This window comes from Osmerus mordax, chromosome 6 (genome assembly GCF_038355195.1).
Source record: "Osmerus mordax isolate fOsmMor3 chromosome 6, fOsmMor3.pri, whole genome shotgun sequence".
NCBI classification, from domain to species: domain Eukaryota; kingdom Metazoa; phylum Chordata; class Actinopteri; order Osmeriformes; family Osmeridae; genus Osmerus; species Osmerus mordax.
In genome coordinates, this window is record NC_090055.1 from 20445877 (window position 1) to 20469865 (window position 23989).

General features: G+C 42.3%; 2 protein-coding genes across 2 annotated transcripts; both read left to right on the forward strand.

Moving 5' to 3' along the window:
* Positions 1 to 317: 317 nt before the first annotated feature.
* Positions 318 to 14896, forward strand: LOC136943989 (GTPase IMAP family member 8-like; the record flags this gene model as incomplete). The annotated part of the gene is made up of 6 exons (XM_067237511.1): positions 318 to 1029; positions 5493 to 6194; positions 9871 to 10563; positions 11674 to 11760; positions 11915 to 12201; positions 14735 to 14896. Coding segments are annotated over 6 exons (2643 nt in total), but the record flags the coding sequence as incomplete, so codon positions are not given.
* Positions 14897 to 15415: 519 nt separating this feature from the next.
* On the forward strand, positions 15416 to 23605 carry LOC136943990 (GTPase IMAP family member 8-like). Its single transcript, XM_067237512.1, has 6 exons — positions 15416 to 15464; positions 17087 to 17132; positions 18832 to 19536; positions 20621 to 21313; positions 22385 to 22471; positions 22722 to 23605. Exons 2-6 carry the CDS (start codon positions 17123 to 17125, stop codon positions 23090 to 23092), a joined length of 1866 nt encoding a protein of 621 aa, XP_067093613.1. The 5' UTR covers positions 15416 to 15464; positions 17087 to 17122; the 3' UTR covers positions 23093 to 23605.
* The last annotated feature ends 384 nt before the right edge of the window (positions 23606 to 23989 follow it).

Below are 23989 nucleotides of genomic sequence, written 5' to 3' on the forward strand. Positions count from 1 at the left end.
GACTATCAACAATGGCTTCAGGTAAACAGTCTTCATTCCAGTGTTTTAGTCCTAAAACACGTTACCTCACCATGAACAGGAAGGGTATCATGTTAGCATTTTTTTTGATTACGTTTGAAGGTTTTCATTGCGCCATTTTAAGAGTAAAAATAATCTTTCAGTACATTTATAATCAACAATAATAATCTGCAATAAATAACGTGAATCAATGTTTTCTCTCTCCACTATCTCTATTTCACTCTGTTTCTCTTTTCTCTGTTTTTCTGTCCTTTCTCTATTTCTCCCTCTCTCTCTTTCTCCTCACCTCTCTCTCTCTCTCTCTGACAGGTGACTCCCTCCATCTCTCAGAGCTGAGGATTGTGCTGCTGGGGGGGAGACATGCAGGGAAGAGTTCATCAGGAAACACCATCCTGGGCAGAGAGGAGTTCGACCTGAGGACAGCTGCTCATTGTGTGAAGAGACAGGGAGAAGTAGCTGGGAGGCAGGTCACTGTGGTCAACACTCCAGGATGGTGGAGGGATCTCCCTGTAGAGAGCACTACTGAGCTGGTTAAACAGGATATAGTACGCAGTGTGTCTCTGTGTCCTCCAGGACCCCACACTATCCTCCTGGTCATACGGCTGGATGTCTCATTCACAGAGGAAGAAGCCAATTCTGTAGAGGGACACCTGCAGCTTCTCAGTGAGAGAGTCTGGAGTCACACTATAGTGCTGTTCACTCGTGGGGACTGTCTGGGAGACACAACCATTGAGCAGCACATTGAGACAGAAGGGAAGGTCCTCCAGTGGCTTGTTGAGAAATGTGGGAACAGGTATAATGTCCTCAACAATAATAACAGGGCTGATGGCACTCAGGTCACTGAGCTGTTGAACAAGGTGGAGGAGATGGTGGCAGTAAACAGAGGCCACTATGAGATGGAAAGAAAGATCCTGGAGAAGATAGAGGAGAGAAGGAGGGCAGAGGAAGAGAGAGCACAACAGAGGCTGATGAAGGTGCAGAAACAGAGAAAGACTGTCAGATCACTAATGGGTGAGTTTATTTCAGGGGTATGTGATATTGTCATATGGTGTACTATCGGTAGGCAGTTGCAAAAAAAAAAAGGAGATCGCTATGGGCCATTGGGAGTTCAGAGATTGTGCAAAATTCTTGTCCCACAATGATGACTGGTTGATAACTCGTTATAGATTAGAGCCCGACCAATAAAGGATTTTTAAGTCTGATACCCATACAAATATTTGATGATAAAAAAATCTGATATTCCGATATATCGGCCGATATATATAAAATAAATAATCCAGAAATTCCTGACAAAACATAAACAGATTTCGCTAAAACTCGCTAAAGCATAGCAACACTCATAACATGGTTGAAGGGTGTTTTGTCAGTTTAGATTTTTTTTAATATTTATTTATCTGCCATTATAAATGCCAATACTGATAGTTTGGAAAATGCCTAATATCGTCCGATAATATTGGCCCACCGATAATATCGGCCCGCCGATAATATCGGCCCGCCGATAAATCGGTCGGCCTCTATTATAGATATCCGAAGGCCATTCTTTTGGACCTCTGTAAAGAGTGAGCTGGACCTGTGTTGGAATCATAGACTTATATACAAGTTGGAATGCCCAACAAAAGTAAAACTAATCGATTGTCAAAGTTCTCTGCAACTGTGCGCTGGCAGACAGGTCGGAGATAAACCAATCGACCCTTAGTTGTGTGGTTCCCGAGGTGTGGAATCCGCCTGTCCCCGATGTACATCATTCCCTTACGCTGCGGTTGACCAGGCCAAAATGAAAGCGCAATTTGCAGTGAAAACAAGTTTCCCAAATGTGGTTAGTCAGTGATATGAAAACAAATGTGTGATATTGGTCGCGTACGGAGTGTTCATAAATCTGAGAGAAACGTTGCATACAGAGTTTTCCAGTTTTATCCGTATGCATACTTTTAAGGATTAATTAACAGAGTTTGATACATTTGACCCCTGGTGTTATTGGGTGTGCTTTGCCTTCGGCAAGGGCACAACCTTTGTTCTCTCACATATATATAATTGGGTGTGCTTTGCCTTCGGCAAGGGCACAACCTTTGTTCTCTCACATATATATTATTGGGTGTGCTCAAGCCTTTGGCGAGAGCACAACCGTTGTTCTCTCACATATATATTTATTTATTATTTATTTTCGCCCCCCTAAGGATCAGTCAATATTTGGACTACATACACAACGGCGGTGTCAAAAGGTTCGTCATGGTAGCGATTGCGTTGGTTGTATTTTTATTTACGTTCCGTTGCATGGTTTAAGTAGAAATTGCGTTTTTGTGGTGAAAAGTGAAGCTAACGGTGGCTAATTTGCTAGCCACAGTCACTGACGTTACTAACGTCACTACGTCACTAACGTCACGAAAACACGCGTGACTACCTGTAGCAGAACATTCGTTTCACATCTGTTAACTTGGGGGATAGCTAGGCTAACTATAGCTTTACTGCAAGGCAGCTGCAGGAACGCCACAAGCAAAGAGGCCAGGGTGATAACTATTTACTCATTTTACTTTGTGATGTGAAACACAATTATGAAATGTAATGTACAATATTAGCTGATATTATTAAGGAAGTAGGCCCACATCTACTTTTGGAAACGGTAGTCTACTATTTCACTGAAGCATTAGCATCATGACATTAGCCTCTGTTGCCCGGGCAACACATACTACAGTGGTCTATGATGCATCTGTTTTCAATCTTTAAAATAAACATTCCTCACAAATACATTTTCGTTGTAGGATTTATTATGACAATGCATTACAAGTAAACGATTTGTGGGTGAAATTATCATTACCTGTGGTTTCAAACCAGTGTTGCTCACTGCAATGCTGTAGCCTACGCGAGACACTACAAAAACATCTACACAGCTGTAGGAAGTCAAACGGCGACAGAACATGTTCGGCACTCCCCTTACTTAATCAAAAGTCTATCTAACTACTAACCTGAACTTCATTGCCACAGCCTAAACGTTGCCAATCTGTTCATGAAAATAATTAATTTCAGCCTAAACCGTACAACGGAACGTTAAATCCAATTCAACCAACGCAATCGCTACCAAGACGAACACAGCAGTAGTCTACTAGTACTGTACCGTAGTAGTACAATTTACCGGGGCAGCTTCTCCACACAGGGCTATATCGCATTTTGCGTTGTTACTGACAATGATCGCTACCAGTGAGCTTTTTATGAATGAGCGATTTTCCTCTAAATAAATGTCAAGCTTATTTACGTTTTGGGGGGCATATTTTCAGTTAGCAGATGGGACTGTCTGAATCGCGATTCCATCTTCTACTGCCGGGTAACGTCGTAGAATAATCTTCAAAGGGGGTTCTTTATTAATGAATGAATGCAATGAGTAGGCTACATGCCTGAAAATATCACGAGAAGGGAAAAACTTAAAATGACGTTTAAGTCATAGAGATTAGGTCCATTTTTACACCGGTCTGCCAAATGTATTCGTTTTGATTCAACGATGAGGCTGCCTCTTGCAGGGGAAATGAGAAGACATCTATTTCATTCTACACTTCACTCGTATTTTCAGTTGTAAATGAGCAGCAAAAAAAAATGCCGTTAAATCTATTTAATCTTTATAAATAATAAGTATGCATTTTCATATAAAATATACATAAATCAGTTGTAAAAATTTCATTCAAAAACGGACCCCTGTGCAACCGACGCAAGCAAGCACACCCTACAATTTCCCCAGAAATTGTACCCTCTCTAGTTATTTTTATTATTCTTTTTGCCCCCCTAAAACTCAGTCAATATTTGGCCTACATAGACAACCTAGGTGTCAAAAGTTTCGTCTTGGTAGCGATTGAGTTGCTTCTATTGGGATTTACGTTCCGTTGCATGGTTTAGGCTAAAGTTAAGTTTTTGTGGCGAAAAGTGAAGCTAACGGTGGCTAATTTGCTAGCCACAGTCACTGACGTTACTAACGTCACTAGCGTCACGACAACTCGCGCGACTACCTCTAGCAGAACATTAGTTTAGCAACTCGTTAACTTCTGGGAGATAGCTAAGCTAACTGCTTTACTGCAAGGCAGCTGCAGAAACGCCACAAGCAAAGAGGCCAGGGTGATAACTATTTACTAATTTTACTTTGTGATATGACACACAATTGTGATGTGTAATGTACAATATAAGCTGATATTATTAAGGAAGTACATCTACTTTCGAAAACAGTAGTCTACTATTTCACTGAAGTATTAGCATCATGACATTAGCCTGTGTTGCCCGGGCAACACATACTACAGTGGTCTATGACGTATCTGTTTTCAATCATTAAAATAAACATTCCTCACAAATACATTTTCGTTGTAGGATTTATTATGACATTAGTAAACGATTTGTTGGTGAAATTACCATTACCTGTGGTTTCAAACCAGTGTAGCTCACTGCAACGCTGTAGCCTACCCGAGACACTAGTGAGTAGCTAACAGAAACATCTCCACAGCTGTTTAGGAAGTCAAACGGCGACAGAACATGTTCGGCACTCCCCTTACTTAAATCAAAAGTGTATCTGACTACTAACCTGAACTTCATTGCCACAGCCTAAACTTTGTCAATCTGTTCATGAAAATAATTAATTTCAGCCTAAACCGTACAACGGAACGTTCAATCAAATTCGACCAACGCAATCGCTACCAAGACGAACACAGCAGTAGTCTAGTACTGTACTGTAGTAGTAGAATTTACCGGGGCAGCTTCTCCACACAGGGCTATATCGCATTTTGCGTTGTTACTGACAATGATCGCTACCAGTGAGCTTTTTATGAATGAGCGATTTTCCACTAAATAAATGTCAAGCTTATTTACGTTTTTGGGGGCCTATTTTCAGTTAGCAGATGGTACTGTTTGAATCGCAATTCCATCTTCTACTGCCGGTAACGTCGTTGAATAGTCTTCAAAGGGGGTTCTTTATTAATGAATGAATGCAATATGAGTAGGCTAAATGCCTGAAAATATCACGAGAAGGGAAAAACTTGAAACGTTTAAGTCATAGAGATTAGGTAAATTTTTACACCGGTCTGCCAAATTTATTCGTTTTGATTCAACGATGAGGCTGACTCTTGCAGGGGAAATGAGAAGACATCTATTTCATTCTACACTTCACTCGTATTTTCAGTTGTAAATGAGCAGCAAAAACATTCTTTTAAATCTTTGTAATCTTTATAAATAACAAGTATGCATTTTTATATAAAATATACAGAAATATCAGTTGTAAAAATGTCATCCAAAAACGGACCCCTGTGCAACCGACGCAAGCAAGCACACCCTACAATTTCCCCAGAAATTGTACCCTCTCTAGTTAAGCTATGTAACGTGCAGTTTACTGATTATGCAGAGACACGTGAAAAAAGTATATTTCAACTTTTGTTGTTCTTTCTCATGCATCTATCTTTTTCTCTCTCTCTCTCGCGCTCTCTCTCTCTCTCTCTCTCTCTCTCTGACAGGTGACTCCCTCCATCTCTCAGAGCTGAGGATTGTGCTGCTGGGGGGGAGACATGCAGGGAAGAGTTCATCAGGAAACACCATCCTGGGCAGAGAGGAGTTTGACCCGAGGGCAGATGCTCAGTGTGTGAAGAAACAGGGAGAAGTAGCAGGGAGGCAGGTCACTGTGGTCGACAGTCCAGGATGGGGGAGGAATCTCCCTGTAGAGTGGACTACTGAGCAGGTTAAACAGGAGATAGTATGCAGTGTGTCTCTGTGTCCTCCAGGACCCCACACTCTCCTCCTCGTCAAATGGCTGGGTGTCTCATTCACAGAGGAACACAAAAGATCAGTAGAGGAACACCTGCACCTTCTTGGTGAGAGAGTCTGGAGTCACACTATAGTGCTGTTCACTGGTGGGGACTGTGTGGGAGACACAACCATTGAGCAGCACATTGAGAGAGAAGGGAAGGCCCTCCAGTGGCTTGTTGAGAAATGTGGGAACAGGTATCATGTCCTCAACAATAAGAATAGGGGTGATGACACTCAGGTCACTGAGCTGCTGGACAAGATGGAGGAGATGGTGGCAACAAACAGAGGAGGCCACTATGAGATGGACAGAGAGATCCTGGACAAGATAGAAGTATGGAGGACTGCAAAAGAAATGCGTGTGAAAAAGAGGAAGGCTAAGGTGAAGAAGCAGAGAGAGACCCTCAGGTCATTCAGTAAGTTATCTCTGCTACCTATGCAATGTGTTCCTTGGTACATGATGAGACAGTGTGCAGTGTTGTCCAGACCTGAATTCAGGGAGGGTGTGAAAGTATTTCACTATGTCTGCAACAGTTATTCCTACAACCTAGTACATAAAGCAGTGGTATTCAGCCCTGGTCCTCAGGGCCCACTGTCCTGAATGTTTTACATGTTTCTCTCTACTAACACACCTGATTCAAATGAATGGTTCATTATCTGGCCTCTACAGAATCATTTGAATCAGGTGTGCTGGAAAGGGGAAACATGTAAACATGCAGGGCAGAGGGTCCTGAGGACCTGGGGGGTGTTCCATCAACGTCGCTAACGCAAGTCGCGCTAACACGAATAAGTCTCACTTGGGTAAACGTCAACTTAGACTTAAGCCTCAAGCCGTTCCACTGTTCCGTTCCACTAACAGGCAACGCTAATTAAAGCTAGACCTCAATAAGCTTAGACTGTGCAGCCCAGATCAGGCGATCGTCGAAAAGAGGAGTTATGTCGCAAAAAGTATAGCGTAAAGCAGCAGAGGTGTGTTGTTTCAGCAGCGTAAATTGATTTTTTGATTTTTTTTGTCCCCAAAAAGGGCAATGTTGCCGCAATTAACATGACAAGGGAGACAACTTGTCAAACCATTACGACCGTTAAAATGTGTAAATTGTAGAAGTACCAAATCTACTTAACATATATATATATATATATATGCATTTAGGCCTACTGATAATTAGCGTAATTTGATGAGCTGTCTGAAACCGTTCTGACAGGCTAGCCTATGGTCGATATTCTCAACAGGAGATTGAGAATAATAGCCCAAAAAAGAACGTGGCAGCAATTGAAAATTGTAGGATAAAATTCAAAACACTGAAGAAGGCCATGGTTAATTGCACTTGATGTGGGCTAGTAATGTTTTTGTCTTCACATCTTGAACAAAATCAAAAATTACCTCAAAATAACTTTGCCACACACATTTATTAACTGATAGGCTAAATGCTGAGCTTTAAGATAAAAGGGAAAGATAACCATGACTTAAATGGGGATTCACTGAAATGACTAGTATTGCACAGATCCAGCACTGACTTTTTAGATCAGAAGGTGACCCAAACTGCACACTTTGTTTGGCAGAACAGTCATTTAAAATTGCTCAGCATGACTATCATTATTATATTACGAGTATTTCCAATGAACATAGTCTGCCTCCACAGATCCAGAGGGGGCTTGGACAGTGACAGACTGTGGCTGTACCAAGTGTTGTCACAGCCTCACTTTGGGAAAGCATGCCCTACTGGGAACATTAGGGGAGACTGTTGGGCACAGAATCTAATTGTCTTCTTTGGAAAGGGCAACATTTGGGACACTGTCATGTAGGGGCAGCATAAAGGGCACTTCATAACAGCACCTTTTTCCATTGGAAGTAAGGGCATGGGAACAGTCCAATTTAGGCCATTGTAAGGGCACCTTATAGGGTACTGCATCACATTTTCTATACTATAAAGGAACTCTTTTTACATTTATAGAGGGCACACTGTCATTTATTGCATGGGGCATCCTGTGCACTCAAGCATATTTCACAATGTGAATGGCAGACAGTAGGGCACTTGGTCTAATTTTTGCCACTCTGGGCATTTTAGAAACGCTTTCAACCATGGGGGCACCAGGCAGTCACCCCCTGAGTCTTCCAATGGGCCTGGATACACCCATGGGGACAGTATATTGCACCTATAATATTTGGGAAGCCAGAGGAGAGGTAATATACAGGCTTGTCAACATATAGGCTACTTTAAACAATGAAAATACTTTATACAATTGAATAAAAAGTCCTCCTTGATTCTTTGTGTTTCAAGATTACCTGAAAAACTGATGATAATATTCAGGTACTGCTTTGGAGCAAGGTATACCCTTCATATTTCCTGGCATAGTTGCCCGTTCAAGAATGTCCCACATGCAAAGACACAGACAGATGCAGACAGACTGAACAGTGTCAAGGCTTGGCTACAGTGGGTTTGCTTCCTTGTGTGTGATTCCAGCAGACTACATAGTCTAGGCCTACCTACATAGACTGCAGTCTACTACCCTCCTTTCTACTATTATAGTCTACTCTCCTTTCTATTACTTTTTACAAAGGATGGTAGGCTGCTCTTATGTGTTCATTGCCATCCTTAAGAGTTGCTAAAGTGTTATTTCATATATATAAATATATATATATATTTATGTTTTTTTATTTTTAAGAATGACAATTATATGTATCTAGATAAACTTTGCTGGGCCTGCTGAACCTAACTTTGCTGGGCCTGCTGAACCTGCTGAACCTGAATTTACGTTTCCGAACACGGGACTAAAGTGGTTTGCGCGCAGGAATTTACCCGACGGAACAGTCTTTTGAGATTCTGTTTCCGCCTGTTTGAAATTATTTGCAACACATTTTAGTTTAGCTTGACTTTTAGCCTGACACGGATCAGGCTAGTTCCGAAGTATAAGTTACCTTGGTTACGTAGCTAGAACTAAAATAAGTCACCTTAATGGAACGGAACTCTCGCTAAGGTAAGTGAGACTTGGCGAGATAAGTCTAGCTTTTCCTTAATCGACGTTGATGGAACACCGCCCAGGGTTGAAGACCACTGAGATAAAACATACAGTAGCCCTCATAGTCCCCAAATAACAAGTGGTTTGTGACTCGACACTGGTGAACTGTCAATCTAGGCATTGTATCCAGTGTTTCCCACAGAATGTGATATTTGTGGCGGTAGGCAGGGGCGGAGCCAGACGTTGTAAACATGAGGTGCTCAGCCCAAAGCTGTGTCCTAGTAGCAGTTAGATGAAAGTGTAGATAGGGAATTCAACAAGTAATATGAGCGAGCAAATTCTTTTTATATTAATTTGAGCGCAAAACCATTTTGAGCTTTACTTAATATAAACATTACGTTGGACTCATATTGTTATATTTGCCAAATGTATTTAACTGAGCGTGCATGGAGAGAGAGGGCTATTCACAGATGGGTCCGTTCTAATGAGAGAGAGAGAACGCGACCGGGGCAAGAACGGGCTGAGTGCATCAATGCGCTGCATGCAGCTCTACAATAAAAAACTTTTTTGTCATGTTAAACAGTAAAAAAAAAACGAGTAAATACATTTGTTATTGTGGTGGGCCGCCACACATAAATCAATGTATGGGAAACACATCACATCAAGTGTTTATGTAATAACACTGTGAAATGTGGAATTTGGCTATATAGCGATTGATTATAGACTGATTATATTATATAAAGCTATGCAAAATGATTTTTATACACAGTAAGGAATATTTGTAGGCAACATACTGTATGTAGTTTAGAAACGACTCTCTCTCTCTCTCTCTCTCTCTCTCTCTCTCTCTCTCTCTCTCTCTCTCTCCTCTCTCTCTCTCTCTCTCTCTCTCTCTCTCTCTCTCTCTCTCTCTCTCTCTCTCTCTCTCTCTCTCTCTCTCTCTCTCTCTCTCTCTCTCTCTCTCTCTCTCTCTCTCCCTCTCTCTCTCTCTCTCTCTCTCTCTCTCTCTCTCTCTCTCTCTCTCTCTCTCTCTCTCTCTCTCTCTCTCTCTCTCTCTCTCTCTCTCTCTCTCTCTCTCTCTCTCTCTCTCTCTCTCTCTCTCTCTCTCTCTCTCTCTCTCTCTCTCTCTGACAGGTGAATCCCTCCCTGCCTCAGAGCTGAGGATTGTGCTGCTGGGGGGGAGACTTGAAGGGAAGAGTTCATCAGGAAACACCATCCTGGGCAGAGAGGAGTTTGACAGGATAGCTGCTCAGTGTGTGAAGAGACAAGAAGAAGTAGCAGGGAGGCAGGTCATTGTGGTCGACACTCCAGGATGGCGGAGTCATCTCCCTTTACAGGAAACTACTGAACTTGTTAAACAGGAGATAGTATGCAGTGTGTCTCTGTGTCCTCCAGGACCCCACACTCTCCTCCTGGTCATACGGCTGGATGTCTCATTCACCGAGGAAGAAGCCAATTCTGTAGAGGGACACCTGCAGCTTCTCAGTGAGAGAGTCTGGAGTCACACTATAGTGCTGTTCACTCATGGGGACTGTCTGGGAGACACAACCATTGAGCAGCACATTGAGACAGAAGGGAAGGTCCTCCAGTGGCTTGTTGAGAAATGTGGGAACAGGTATCATGTCTTCAACAATAAGAACAGGGCTGATGACACTCAGGTCACTGGGCTGCTGGACAGGGTGGAGGAGATGGTGGCAGCAAACAGTGGAGATGTGTTTCAGCCTGAGATGGATGGAGGTCAAGAAATGAACTGGAGTCCTGAAGAGTATCAGACATCACCACTGCCTTTGAAAAGAGCCAACAGCATTGGCATCAATCCACCAAGCAGTGAGTATCTGACTATTTACTGTACTAACAACAGCGCTGGTACATACATAATTGTATGTACAACCAATTCAATAACATTTTAGTTTTCAATGTTACAATTTCATTTCAAATAAATACACATTTTGCATTTGTCTAGCAAACTCTTTTATCCAAAGCAACAGGTGACCTCTTGAGCTACAGTGAAAGCTGTCTGTGTATTTACCGGTCTGTTTTGTTATCTGTGATTGGATCTGAGAAGATGCTGTAACATTCACAGTCAGAGGCCCTGGGACTTGTACGATGTAAACTGGTTCAGACTAACGGAGGTTGAGCACGTGCACTTTCTCTAGGGCCTGAACGGGTCACAAGAGAGACTTACTTTGATAAACGATACTTGGTTGTTGGAGAGCGGTGCTCGCCCACTGTAGCCCTCGTTTCCCCCGTCTGGGCCCTGCTGCTGACCTGTCCATGCAGAGCCTGGTGTCCCTCCATGACCTGTCCATACAAAGCCTGGTGTCCCTCCATGACCTGTCCATGCAGAGCCTGGTGTTGCTGTCCCTCCATGACCTGTCCATACAGAGCCTGGTGTCCCTCCATGACCTGTCCATGCAGAGCCTGGTGTCCCTCCATGACCTGTCCATACAGAGCCTGGTGTCCCTCCATGACCTGTCCATGCAGAGCCTGGTGTCCCTCCATGACCTGTCCATACAAAGCCTGGTGTCCCTCCATGACCTGTCCATGCAGAGCCTGGTGTTGCTGTCCCTCCATGACCTGTCCATACAGAGCCTGGTGTCCCTCCATGACCTGTCCATGCAGAGCCTGGTGTCCCTCCATGACCTGTCCATACAAAGCCTGGTGTCCCTCCATGACCTGTCCATGCAGAGCCTGGTGTTGCTGTCCCTCCATGACCTGTCCATACAGAGCCTGGTGTCCCTCCATGACCTGTCCATGCAGAGCCTGGTGTCCCTCCATGACCTGTCCATACAGAGCCTGGTGTCCCTCCATGACCTGTACATGCAGAGCCTGGTGTCCCTGGTGCTGAGGGCTCCAGGCCTTAACTCTCCGTGGATGTTACACTGCGTAACACTGGACCTTGTTTAGTTATTTGTATGTTGTTGTTTTGTTATGCAGTGAGTGGCAGCAGAGCTCAGACAGACAATGATTCTGGTTGGAGATCTGATGCTGGATCTGATGCTGGATTGCTGTGGAGCCCAGAGAGTAAGATGCCTGTCTGTCTTTCTACCTGTCTCCCTGTCTAGATACTATACCTGCTTGCCTGCCTGTATGTCTGTCCTTCAGTCAGTTTTATGTTCCATAGATATGGTCCCTGACCAGCCCAGTAGCTGGTCTGACCTGCTGTGTTTCTCTACAGAGAGGGGAGGTGGTAGTAGCTGGTCTGACCTGCTGTGTTTCTCTACAGAGAGGGGAGGTGGTAGTAGCTGGTCTGACCTGAGATCTGAGCATGCTCGGACTGGCTTTTCAGAAAAGCAGCTGCGTTCTGCAAGACTGGCATTTGTGGAGCGCGTGAAGATGCCTGTCCTGGATGATCTGCTGGATGGACTTCTGCAGGAGGGAGTGATCAACGATGCTGAGATGGAGGCAGTGAAGGTGGAGGCAGTGAAGGTGAAAGCAGTGAAGATGGAGGCAGTGAAGATGGAGGCAGTAAGGAAGGACAGAGCACAGGTCACTATTGACATGGTCCTAAGGAAAGGATCTCCCTCATGTTTTGTGATGAAAACTATGTTGGGTAATTATGATCCTGCTTTATACAAAACTCTTGGCTTCAAATAAAACATGCAGAGAACAGTGTCAGACCTAGGATGAGTGTACAACACCACTGTTTCAGCCTAGTAGTGAATATACTGTATGTACAATTTAAATTTTTGGTTCTCACTGTGATATATTGTTTTATTACTGTTGCTTGCTTTTTCCCACAGGTACACTTGCACTTATAGCTGTTCATGTTGTTTGGTTGTGACTTGTTTAACTACATGCTCTTATGGTTCTTCCCTTTGGCACTTACTTTGGTTGTTCACAATGTGTGCTTCATGTTTTGGCTACTCGCAATGTTTTTTGGCTATCTTGTTGTTATGATCAGTGACCTATGCACTTTGTAAAGCTCTCTCTTGGAAGTCGCTTTGGATAAAAGCGTCTGCTAAATGAATAAATGTAAATGTAAATGTAAATACAGATACATGAAATATTAATTTGAGTATACTAACAAATAATATTTTTCAAAACTATATTGGAACTATATTGTTGGCATCGTAAAGAAAATGTATAATATAATCTTTAAAAGGTCTTTACTCTTTTCATGCTGTTTTAAGCTGGCATATGTACAAATAGACATTCTCATTAAAAACCTAAATTGATTTGTTGCCATGTTCTTACAAATGTTTACTTAAAGTTTTGCCAATTGATTTATCTTAGATGAATGGAACTTTAACTATTATGTTTTACAATCAAGACAACATGTCAATATCATACAAATGAATGTGTAAATCCGAAAGTTATATAAGGGTAAAGTACATTCTTTATATGTGAAAACATACATGGCAATAAACCGGTTTCTAATTCTGATTCTGGATAGATAAAGATGTATAATTGGATACAATCCTATACGGGGATACACTTTGTATAACTTTGTATGTATGTTTTAAATAAAAACCTCCAATAAATGTAAGGTGTTTTTAAAGGATGTTTCTTTATTCAGCATTCATTTCTTAGCAAACTAGCTAACTGCACTCTTCAACCATAGCAGCAGGTTGAAGCCAGGCTAGCTGCTGCTGGGAAGCAAGCCTGTTTATGAAATCACTATGGATACCATGTGAATATCACGTGGAGTATCATCACTGTACCGTATTTACAAAAATACGCCTTGCTTGAAAATCTCTACATGGCTTTATACATCTTTTTGACCCAATTTTTCTTTACTTGTAGGCAACACATTTTATTTTATTTGTGAAGATCTTGATATTGATTTGGGGACAATGACATTACTGGCCAGCTATAGTTGAGACCATATGGAAATGTACATAAATGCATACCATGCAGCCAGTTTGTATTTAATTCATTATTCCCTATCATTCTACAGGAAGGCATGTATTTTACACATGATAGTCCATGATTCAAGTCTATTGGAGCAATGGTTCATGAGAAGAAGATTTTTGTAGATTTTCAAACAAAACTGAGAGAACTGAAAAACCGGCGGACTTTATGGGTTCTTGAGACTTTTTTTGTTTCCAAGGAGAAATGAGGCCAGTGTACCAAGTTTCAGCAATTTTGGACAAACAGGGTGGAGATGCCATCACTTTGAAAATTGGACATTTTGGGCATGTCCTATAGCGCCACCTATGCACCAATATGGGCCATTCTTGGTGTGGGAGTAACAAGTGGCATGTAGTATCAAAGTGCCAAATTAGAAATTGGTCAAAGGAGACCAAAGTCAAAATTTGACCAAGGACTTTTTGAGTTAAAGAGCAGAGAAGCGAACGAGAATATTAATATAGCTGTAAGCAGCAATGGCAGATTCCTCCTCAACATTGTAAATCATTTCAAAATGTACAGGATACAGACATGTATTTTATACATGTACACAACATTTCAAAACATTTGGAGCAATGGCTGTTTTGTTTTTTTAATTCTTCACAAATTGTCACTATAGAGACAAATCCATGCTGCAGATATGATGGGTTCTTGAGACATTTTTGTTTCCCATGAGAAATAAAGCATGCATACCAAGTTTTAGAGATTTTGGACTGTTACAGTCCATTTTACACTCACCAACTTTGGGGGGATGGTCTGAAACATTGTCAAGAGTTTTCATATGAACTTGTGATGTAATCAGAGTATCAGTTTATGACTAGAGGATGTATTGAAGCAATATTTCAGTGTCTGATGTCTTGTCTCCAGGGTGCTCTGCTTCTCCCTCATCGATATTGTTCTGTCACTGTAAACACTTCATCTCTGAACAGCTGAACACATCAGGGTTTCCTCCACACAACCAGGTTCCTCATCGATGGGAGGCAGGCAGACTGAGCATGCTCAGAAGGGCTCTGCAGAGGAGCAGCTGCGCTCTGCAAGACTGGCGTTTGTGGAGCGAGTGTCCAAGCCTGTCCTGGATGATCTGCTGGATGGACTTCTGCAGGAGAAAGTCATCAACGATGCTGAGATGGAGGCAGTGAAGGTGGAGGCAGTGAAGGTGGAGGCAGTGAAGGTGGAGGCAGTGAGGAAGGACAGAGCACGGGCCACTGTTGACATGGTCCTGAAGAAAGGATCTCCCTCATGTTTTGTGATGAAAACTATGTTGGGTAGATATGACCCGGCTTTAAACAAAACTCTTGGCTTCAAATAAAACATGCAGAGAACAGTGTCAGACCTAGGATGAGTGTACAACACCAGTGTATCAGCCTAGTTTATATGTACAAATATAGTCATTGACAATTTAAATACAAATAAATGAAATATGAATTTGCAGTACACTAACAAATTATATTGAAACTATATTGTTGACATGATTTTATTAAATAAAATACAAAGATAATGTATGAGTTAGTAGTTCAGAGTAACAGCAGGTGTAGATGGTCACAGTACTGTGTATTCTGTATCAGCTACAGTATACTGATGTTCTGATGTGACTGCACACCCAGGGCCCTCCTACCTGAAGGGTTAACAGCTCTCATATCATTGGACTCTGGCCTGTTGTATTGTACTGCTCAGTGTACCTGCTACTAGAATTAATTTTGGCGATATGACCAGACTTTGACCTGTTGTATTGTACTGTACCTGTAACTACAATGTTCCAGAGACACTCCTCGTTGAGGAAGCAGCACAAACAGCATCAACACGTTTCTTCTCCAGCACAAAGGACAATGCCTGCTTGACTTGACGGGTTCATGAATTCAGACCAGCAGAAAGCAGAGGTAAGTCCCTCCAGGGATCATGTTCAGGTCAGGTAGGAAGTGAGGATGATTCTAGTTGAACGCTCAGACCTACAATCCTCCTAAATGGAGGACCAGGATGTAGTCAAGAGACATGGTTGAACCGTTGGAACATTTGGTTGGACACTAACATGAAGAACCATATCCAGTAGAGAATGAAGGATTATAATGGGTTTAATGGTAATATTTGTTTGTCAGTAGTTAGTTTGTCATTGTACTGTAGATGATTCTGAGTACAAAAGCACAGTACAGATCCTTGGTCATTCCTGTTAATCATTGTCTAGGGTACAGATGTATACTGGACTGGGTGTTATTACAGAACTTGTGATGACAGAGGGCAGTTTCAGAGAAGGCAGTAAAAATGCTTTAGATAAGATTAAACTGTTCATTATGTCTCTAGAGTTGAAGACGTTGAAAGTGATAATGTGTGAAATAATAGTATCCAATGTTGATATTGCAGAGTTAGACTTGGTGATGTTTCTCCAGTATGAACACCTCTACCAGCAGCTCTGACAGTCCCTCCCTTTCTGACTCTCTTAGTCTACTCATCCATCTCAAACATGCCTGCCTCTCTCTCTCCCTCTGTCTCTGTCCATCTCTCTCTCTTTATCTCTCTGCATACACACGCCACACACACCCGCCTCTCTCTTTCTCTCTCTAACTGTCTCTCTCTCACTCTCTCTCAGGTTGGTTTCAAGGGTGTTTATGTTGATGTATAAAGTGTAATAGTGCATAACCATCTCTCTCACATGGTTCTTAAATACTGGTATTTATCCAAATCAACATACAGTAGAGGGGGAGATTTGAGCCTGAGATTTGAGCCTGCTACCTCTGAAAGGAGGGAGGTTTGTAATGAGAGCACTGGGGTGTTGGGTGTGACTGTTGGACAAATGGTTTCCATGGCTTACAGGGCAGGTAGGAGGGCCCTGAGCAGAATGGGATCACTTTGGAACTTTTGTTATTATCGCTGTACCTCTTACAGTTCAGTGATGTGTAATTGTTTGCCTTGACATGCCGGTGTGATAATAAATGACCATTTAAATCACACAAACTGTTATGATTAACCGTATTTAATGCATGAAGTTTCTTTTAAAATATTATCTACCGCACAACTTTACAATTGAAGTAAAATGGTCTTAGATGATTATAAGAAATCTCCTAAGACTGACTGGTTTGGATGCATTGAGATTTATTCCTTCTGAATATGATAAATGTATGCAATAGTTGACATATTTGGGGAATTGGCTATTAAAAGTTGAACACATTTGTTGAGAGACAACTGTATTTCCACAGAAGTTAAAAACTACTGTTCTCGCTTAAACTTCGGTCTACTTTCTCTTTCACTTCACAGAAAAACACCTTGCCTTTGTCGGCAAGGCTTTGACTGTTTGGTGTGGGCATATTTAAGTTAAACATTGATTAACAATGTAATAGTTAACCAGATTAATGGCAACAATAAATATAAACACAGTACAAGATGCCTGATCTTAGCAGATACTGTGACATGTATTCCAAGTACACAAGCAGGTTGGAGTGGCACCACAGTAACGTGGCTTATCTTGGCAAATGTAATACTTGTTTTTGACCTACTCTGTTCTCCTCAGGAGTAAAGAGAGGAGACAAGCTGCTGACTATCAACAATGGCTTCAGGTAAACTTCTTCATTCCAGTGTTTTAGTCCTAAAACACGTTACCTCACAATGAACAGGAAAGGCATCACGTTGAAAAAAAATGACTGAATGTAAATGTAAATGTTAGCATTTGATAGGTTACATAAGAAGATTTTAATTGCACAATATTAATTGCATTGATGTAGGCTAAAACGTTTTCTACATTGATGGATTTAAGGAAAATGATTATATTGTCACTACAATGGCCTTTTGCTAAATTGAATAGATTTAAGTTTAATGATTTGGGTCAAGTTAACTATACATTTAATCCAAGCTGAATAGACTTTACATTAGCAAATAAGATGATAGTTTTTTTATAAATAAAAAGGGAATATTTGCTCACTGATTGCCTCAATGCACTTCATTAAAACGTACAACAGAGCTGAAAGTGGTAATTTAGGTGGGGGGAGGGTAGGGGAGTGTTTCTTGCACGGGTCTGATTGTCTTTTTCAACTGATACCGTCTGGCACTTTTGGCCTTGTTTGAACACACTGGAGCCCCGTCTTGTAATGTTTTTTTATATATATTAAAGAAACTATGGGAACTAATGGGTTCATCAAAGATCATTGTTTATTTGCTAAGTAGCAACTAGCAAACTCCGTCAACATGTGCCTCCAGCTTGGTGTGTCTTCTACTAAAGAACCTACAGATCACAGGCTAAGAAAAAACTAGTCGTTGCTGCCCTCTGGTGTTCGGAAGTAATAACACCTCCAATCGTTGCAAATCTCCCTCCCTCTCTTTTTCACTAGTGCCAGTATGCATAATATGGCCGATCAAACAAATGAGTAAATGGCTCGTTATACCATTTGTGTTATATGTTCCAAAATGAAACAAAACAACGGAAATTTCCCCATAATCTGGTTCTGACATCCAAAATGGACAAAACGATATTACCAGGCTATTTTCAACTTTTGCAGATACCAGCATAAAGGATATGGAATAATCAAACCAATGATTAATGGGTCGTTACCATTTGTGTTATATGGTTATTTCATTATTCCCCAAAAAACAAACAACCAAAAACAGGCTGCTATGGGTTTGAGTTACTAAAGTGACAAAACGATATTATGGCCCTATTTTGCGTTTGTCAACACAGGTTGCAAAATAGAAAAAACAATGGCCACCAGATACACGGACCGTAAACAAATCCTTTATGCTTCCTCTTCTGAGCATATGCAGGTCACATGAAAAATAATCCAAAGACTCGTACCCGAAGACTCAGTTGGGAGGTGAACAAATCGTTCGTTCGGTACGAGTCTTTGGATAATTTTTCACGTCACCTGCATAGGCTCTGAAAAGAAACAAAGATTTTAATAGCGCCATCTCAGGTGTAAATGTAATGAATTCATTTGGTGGCATATGATTTAAAAAAATGCTTTTTTAACTGTATTTTATCGACAGTTTTGTTTACCACCACAGTATAATTTACCCCTCCTTCCATCTTTCAGTACATTTATAACATAAGATGGTATAAAAAAGATGAATTAATGATTCTCTCTTCACTAACTTTTTTCTTTCTGTTTCTTTCATTCTTTTTCTGACCCTTTCCTCTTTTTACCTCTTTTTACCTCTTTTTACCTCTTTTTACCTCTTTGCCTCTCCTCACATCTCTTCTCTCTCTCTCTCTCTCTCTCTCTCTCTCTCTCTCTCTCTCTCTCTCGCTCTCTCTCTCTCTGACAGGTGACTCCCTCCATCTCTCAGAGCTGAGGATTGTGCTGCTGGGGGGGAGATATGAAGGGAAGAGGTCATCAGGAAACACCATCCTGGGCAGAGAGGAGTTTGACCTGAGGACAGTTGCTCAGTGTGTGAAGAGACAGGGAGAAGTAGCTGGAAGGCAGGTCACTGTGGTCAACACTCCAGGATGGTGGAGGAATCTCCCTGTAGAGAGCACTACTGAGCTGGTTAAACAGGAGACAGTACACAGTGTGTCTCTGTGTCCTCCAGGACCCCACACTCTCCTCCTGGTCATCAAGCTGGGTGTCTCATTCACAGAGGAACACAGAAGATCAGTAGAGGGACACCTGCAGCTTCTCAGTGACATAGTCTGGAGTCACACTATAGTGCTGTTCACCTGTGGGGACCATCTGGGAGACACAACCATTGAGCAGCATATTGAGAGAGAAGGGAAGGCCCTCCAGTGGCTTGTTGATAAATGTGGGAACAGGTATCATGTCTTCAACAATAAGAACAGGGGTGATGGCACTCAGATCACTGAGCTGCTGGACAAGATGGAGGAGATGGTGGCAGGAAACAGAGGAGGCCACTATGAGATGGACAGAAAGATCCTGGACAAGATAGAAGTATGGAGGACCGCAAAAGAAATGCGTGTAAAACAGAGGAAGGCTAAGGTGATGAAGCAGAGAGAGATCCTCAGATCATTCATCAGTAAGTTACTTCTGCTACCTATGTGTTCGTTGGTACATGATGACAAAGTGTGCAGTGTTGTCCAGACCTGAATTCATGGAATTCATGTGAAAGTATTTCACTATGTCTGCAACAGTTAGTCTTACAACCTAGTACATGAAGCAGTGGTATTCAGCCCTGGTTCTGTTTGACATGTTTCCCTCAACTAACACACCTGATTCAAATGAATGGTTCATTATCTGGCCGTTACAGAATCATTTGAATCAGGTGTGCTGGAAAGGGGAAACATGTAAACATGCAGGGCAGAGGGTCCTGAGGACCAGGGTTGAAGACCACTGAGATGAAACATACAGCCCTTATAGTCCCCAAATAACAAGTGGTTTGTGACTCGACACTGGTGAACTGTCAATCTAGGCATTGTATCCAGTGTTTCCCACAGAATGTGATATTTGTGGTGGTAGGCAGGGGCGGAGCCAGACGTTGTAAACATGAGGTGCTCAGCCCAAAGCTGTGTCCTAGTAGCAGTTAGATGAGAGTGTAGATAGGGACTTCAACAAGTAATATGAGCGAGCAAATTCTTTTTATATTAATTTGAGCGCAAAACAGTTTTGAGCTTTACTTAATATAAACATTACGTTGGACTCATATTGTTATATTTGCCAAATGTATTTAACTGAGCGTGCATGGAGAGAGAGGGCTATTCACAGATGGGTCCGTTCTAGTGAGAGAGAGAGAACGCGACCGGGGCAAGAAGGGGCTGAGTGCATCAATGCGCTCTGTGCAGCTCTACAATAAAAAACTGTTTTTGTCATGTTAAACACTTAAAAAAACGAGTAAATACATTTGTTATTGTGGTGGGCCGCCACACATAAATCAATGTATGGGAAACACATCACATCAAGTGTTTATGTAATAACACTATGAAGTGTGGAATTTGGTTATAGAGCGTTTGATTATAGAGTGACTATATTATATAAAGCTATGCAATATGATTTTTATACAGAGTAAGGAATATTTTTAGGCAACATACTGTATGTAGTTTAGAAATGACTCTCTACTCATCCTTCTCCCCACCTCTCTCTCTTCTCACCCCCCTCTCTGACAGGTGAATCCCTCCATCTCTCAGAGCTGAGGATTGTGCTGCTGGGGGGGAGAGATGCAGGGAAGAGGTCATCAAGAAACACCATCCTGGGCAGAGAGGAGTTTGACAGCGCAGATGATCAGTGTGTGAAGAAACAGGGAGAAGTAGCAGGGAGGCAGGTCACTGTGGTCGACACTCCAGGATGGTGGAATAATCTCCCTGTAGAGAACACTACTGAGCTGGTTAAACAGGAGATATTACGCAGTGTGTCTCTGTGTCCTCCAGGACCCCACACTCTCCTCCTGGTCATACGGCTGGATGTCTCATTCACAGAGGAAGAAGCCAATTCTGTAGAGGGACACCTGCAGCTTCTCAGTGAGAGAGTCTGGAGTCACACTATAGTGCTGTTCACCTGTGAGGACTGTCTGGGAGACACAACCATTGAGCAGCACATTGAGACAGAAGGGAAGGTCCTCCAGTGGCTTGTTGAGAAATGTGGGAACAGGTATCATGTCTTCAACAATAAGAACAGGGCTGATGACACTCAGGTCACTGAGCTGCTGGACAGGGTGGAGGAGATGGTGGCAGCAAACAGTGGAGATGTGTTTCAGCCTGAGATGGATGGAGGTCAAGAAATGAACTGGAGTCCTGAAGAGTATCAGACATCACCACTGCCTTTGAAAAGAGCCAACAGCATTGGCATCAATCCACCAAGCTGTGAGTATCTGACTATTTACTGTACTAACAGCAGCTCTGGTTCGTAAATAATTGTAAGTAAAACCAATTCAATAACATTTTAGTTTTCAATGTTACAATTTCATTTCAAATAAATACACATTTTGCATTTGTCTAGCAAACACTTTTATCCAAAGCAACAGGTGACCTCTTGAGCTACAGTGAAAGCTGTCTGTGTATTTACCGGTCTGTTTTGTTATCTGTGATTGGATCTGAGAAGATGCTGTAACATTCACAGTCAGAGGCCCTGGGACTTGTACGATGTAAACTGGTTCAGACTAACGGAGGTTGAGCACGTGCACTTTCTCTAGGGCCTGAACGGGTCACAAGAGAGACTTACTTTGATAAACGATACTTGGTTGTTGGAGAGCGGTGCTCGCCCACTGTAGCCCTCGTTTCCCCCGTCTGGGCCCTGCTGCTGACCTGTCCATGCAGAGCCTGGTGTCCCTCCATGACCTGTCCATACAAAGCCTGGTGTCCCTCCATGACCTGTCCATGCAGAGCCTGGTGTTGCTGTCCCTCCATGACCTGTCCATACAGAGCCTGGTGTCCCTCCATGACCTGTCCATGCAGAGCCTGGTGTCCCTCCATGACATGTCCATGCAGAGCCTGGTGTCCCTCCATGACCTGTCCATACAGAGCCTGGTGTCCCTCCATGACCTGTCCATACAGAGCCTGGTGTCCCTCCATGACCTGTCCATGCAGAGCCTGGTGTCCCTCCATGACCTGTCCATGCAGAGCCTGGTGTCCCTCCATGACCTGTCCATACAAAGCCTGGTGTCCCTCCATGACCTGTCCATGCAGAGCCTGGTGTCCCTCCATGACCTGTACATGCAGAGCCTGGTGTCCCTCCATGACCTGTCCATGCAGAGCCTGGTGTTGCTGTCCCTCCATGACCTGTCCATACAGAGCCTGGTGTCCCTCCATGACCTGTACATGCAGAGCCTGGTGTCCCTGGTGCTGAGGGCTCCAGGCCTTGACTCTCCGTGGATGTTACACTGCGTAACACTGGACCTTGTTTAGTTATTTGTATGTTGTTGTTTTGTTATGCAGTGAGTGGCAGCAGAGCTCAGACAGACAATGATTCTGGTTGGAGATCTGATGCTGGATCTGATGCTGGATTGCTGTGGAGCCCAGAGAGTAAGATGCCTGTCTGTCTTTCTACCTGTCTCCCTGTCTAGATACTATACCTGCTTGCCTGCCTGTATGTCTGTCCTTCAGTCAGTTTTATGTTCCATAGATATGGTCCCTGACCAGCCCAGTAGCTGGTCTGACCTGCTGTGTTTCTCTACAGAGAGGGGAGGTGGTAGTAGCTGGTCTGACCTGCTGTGTTTCTCTACAGAGAGGGGAGGTGGTAGTAGCTGGTCTGACCTGCTGTGTTTCTCTACAGAGAGGGGAGGTGGTAGTAGCTGGTCTGACCTGAGATCTGAGCATGCTCGGACTGGCTTTTCAGAAAAGCAGCTGCGTTCTGCAAGACTGGCATTTGTGGAGCGCGTGAAGATGCCTGTCCTGGATGATCTGCTGGATGGACTTCTGCAGGAGGGAGTGATCAACGATGCTGAGATGGAGGCAGTGAAGGTGGAGGCAGTGAAGGTGAAAGCAGTGAAGATGGAGGCAGTGAAGATGGAGGCAGTAAGGAAGGACAGAGCACAGGTCACTATTGACATGGTCCTAAGGAAAGGATCTCCCTCATGTTTTGTGATGAAAACTATGTTGGGTAATTATGATCCTGCTTTATACAAAACTCTTGGCTTCAAATAAAACATGCAGAGAACAGTGTCAGACCTAGGATGAGTGTACAACACCACTGTTTCAGCCTAGTAGTGAATATACTGTATGTACAATTTAAATACAGATACATGAAATATTAATTTGAGTATACTAACAAATAATATTTTTCAAAACTATATTGGAACTATATTGTTGGCATCATAAAGAAAATGTATAATATAATCTTTAAAAGGTCTTTACTCTTTTCATGCTGTTTTAAGCTGGCATATGTACAAATAGACATTCTCATTAAAAACCTAAATTGATTTGTTGCCATGTTCTTACAAATGTTTATTGCCAATTGATTTATCTTAGATGAATGGAACTTTAACTATTATGTTTTACAATCAAGACAACATGTCAATATCATACAAATGAATGTGTAAATCCGAAAGTTATATAAGGGTAAAGTACATTCTTTATATGTGAAAACATACATGGCAATAAACCGGTTTCTAATTCTGATTCTGGATAGATAAAGATGTATAATTGGATACAATCCTATACGGGGATACACTTTGTATAACTTTGTATGTATGTTTTAAATAAAAACCTCCAATAAATGTAAGGTGTTTTTAAAGGATGTTTCTTTATTCAGCATTCATTTCTTAGCAAACTAGCTAACTGCATTCTTCAACCATAGCAGCAGGTTGAAGCCAGGCTAGCTGCTGCTGGGAAGCAAGCCTGTTTATGAAATCACTATGGATACCATGTGAATATCCCGTGGTTAGCAATATTTTATGTAGTTAAGCAGCACGTGGAGTATCATCACTGTACCGTATTTACAAAAATACGCCTTGCTTGAAAATCTCTACATGGCTTTATGAATCTTTTTGACCCAATTTTTCTTTACTTGTAGGCAACACATTTTATTTTATTTGTGAAGAT

Coding starts and splice junctions, on each gene's coding strand:
- LOC136943990 (XM_067237512.1), top strand. Junction 19,537..20,620: donor GATCCTCAGATCATTCATCA/GTAAGTTACTTC, acceptor CCTCTCTGACAG/GTGAATCCCTCCATCTCTCA. Junction 22,472..22,721: donor ATTGCTGTGGAGCCCAGAGA/GTAAGATGCCTG, acceptor GTTTCTCTACAG/AGAGGGGAGGTGGTAGTAGC.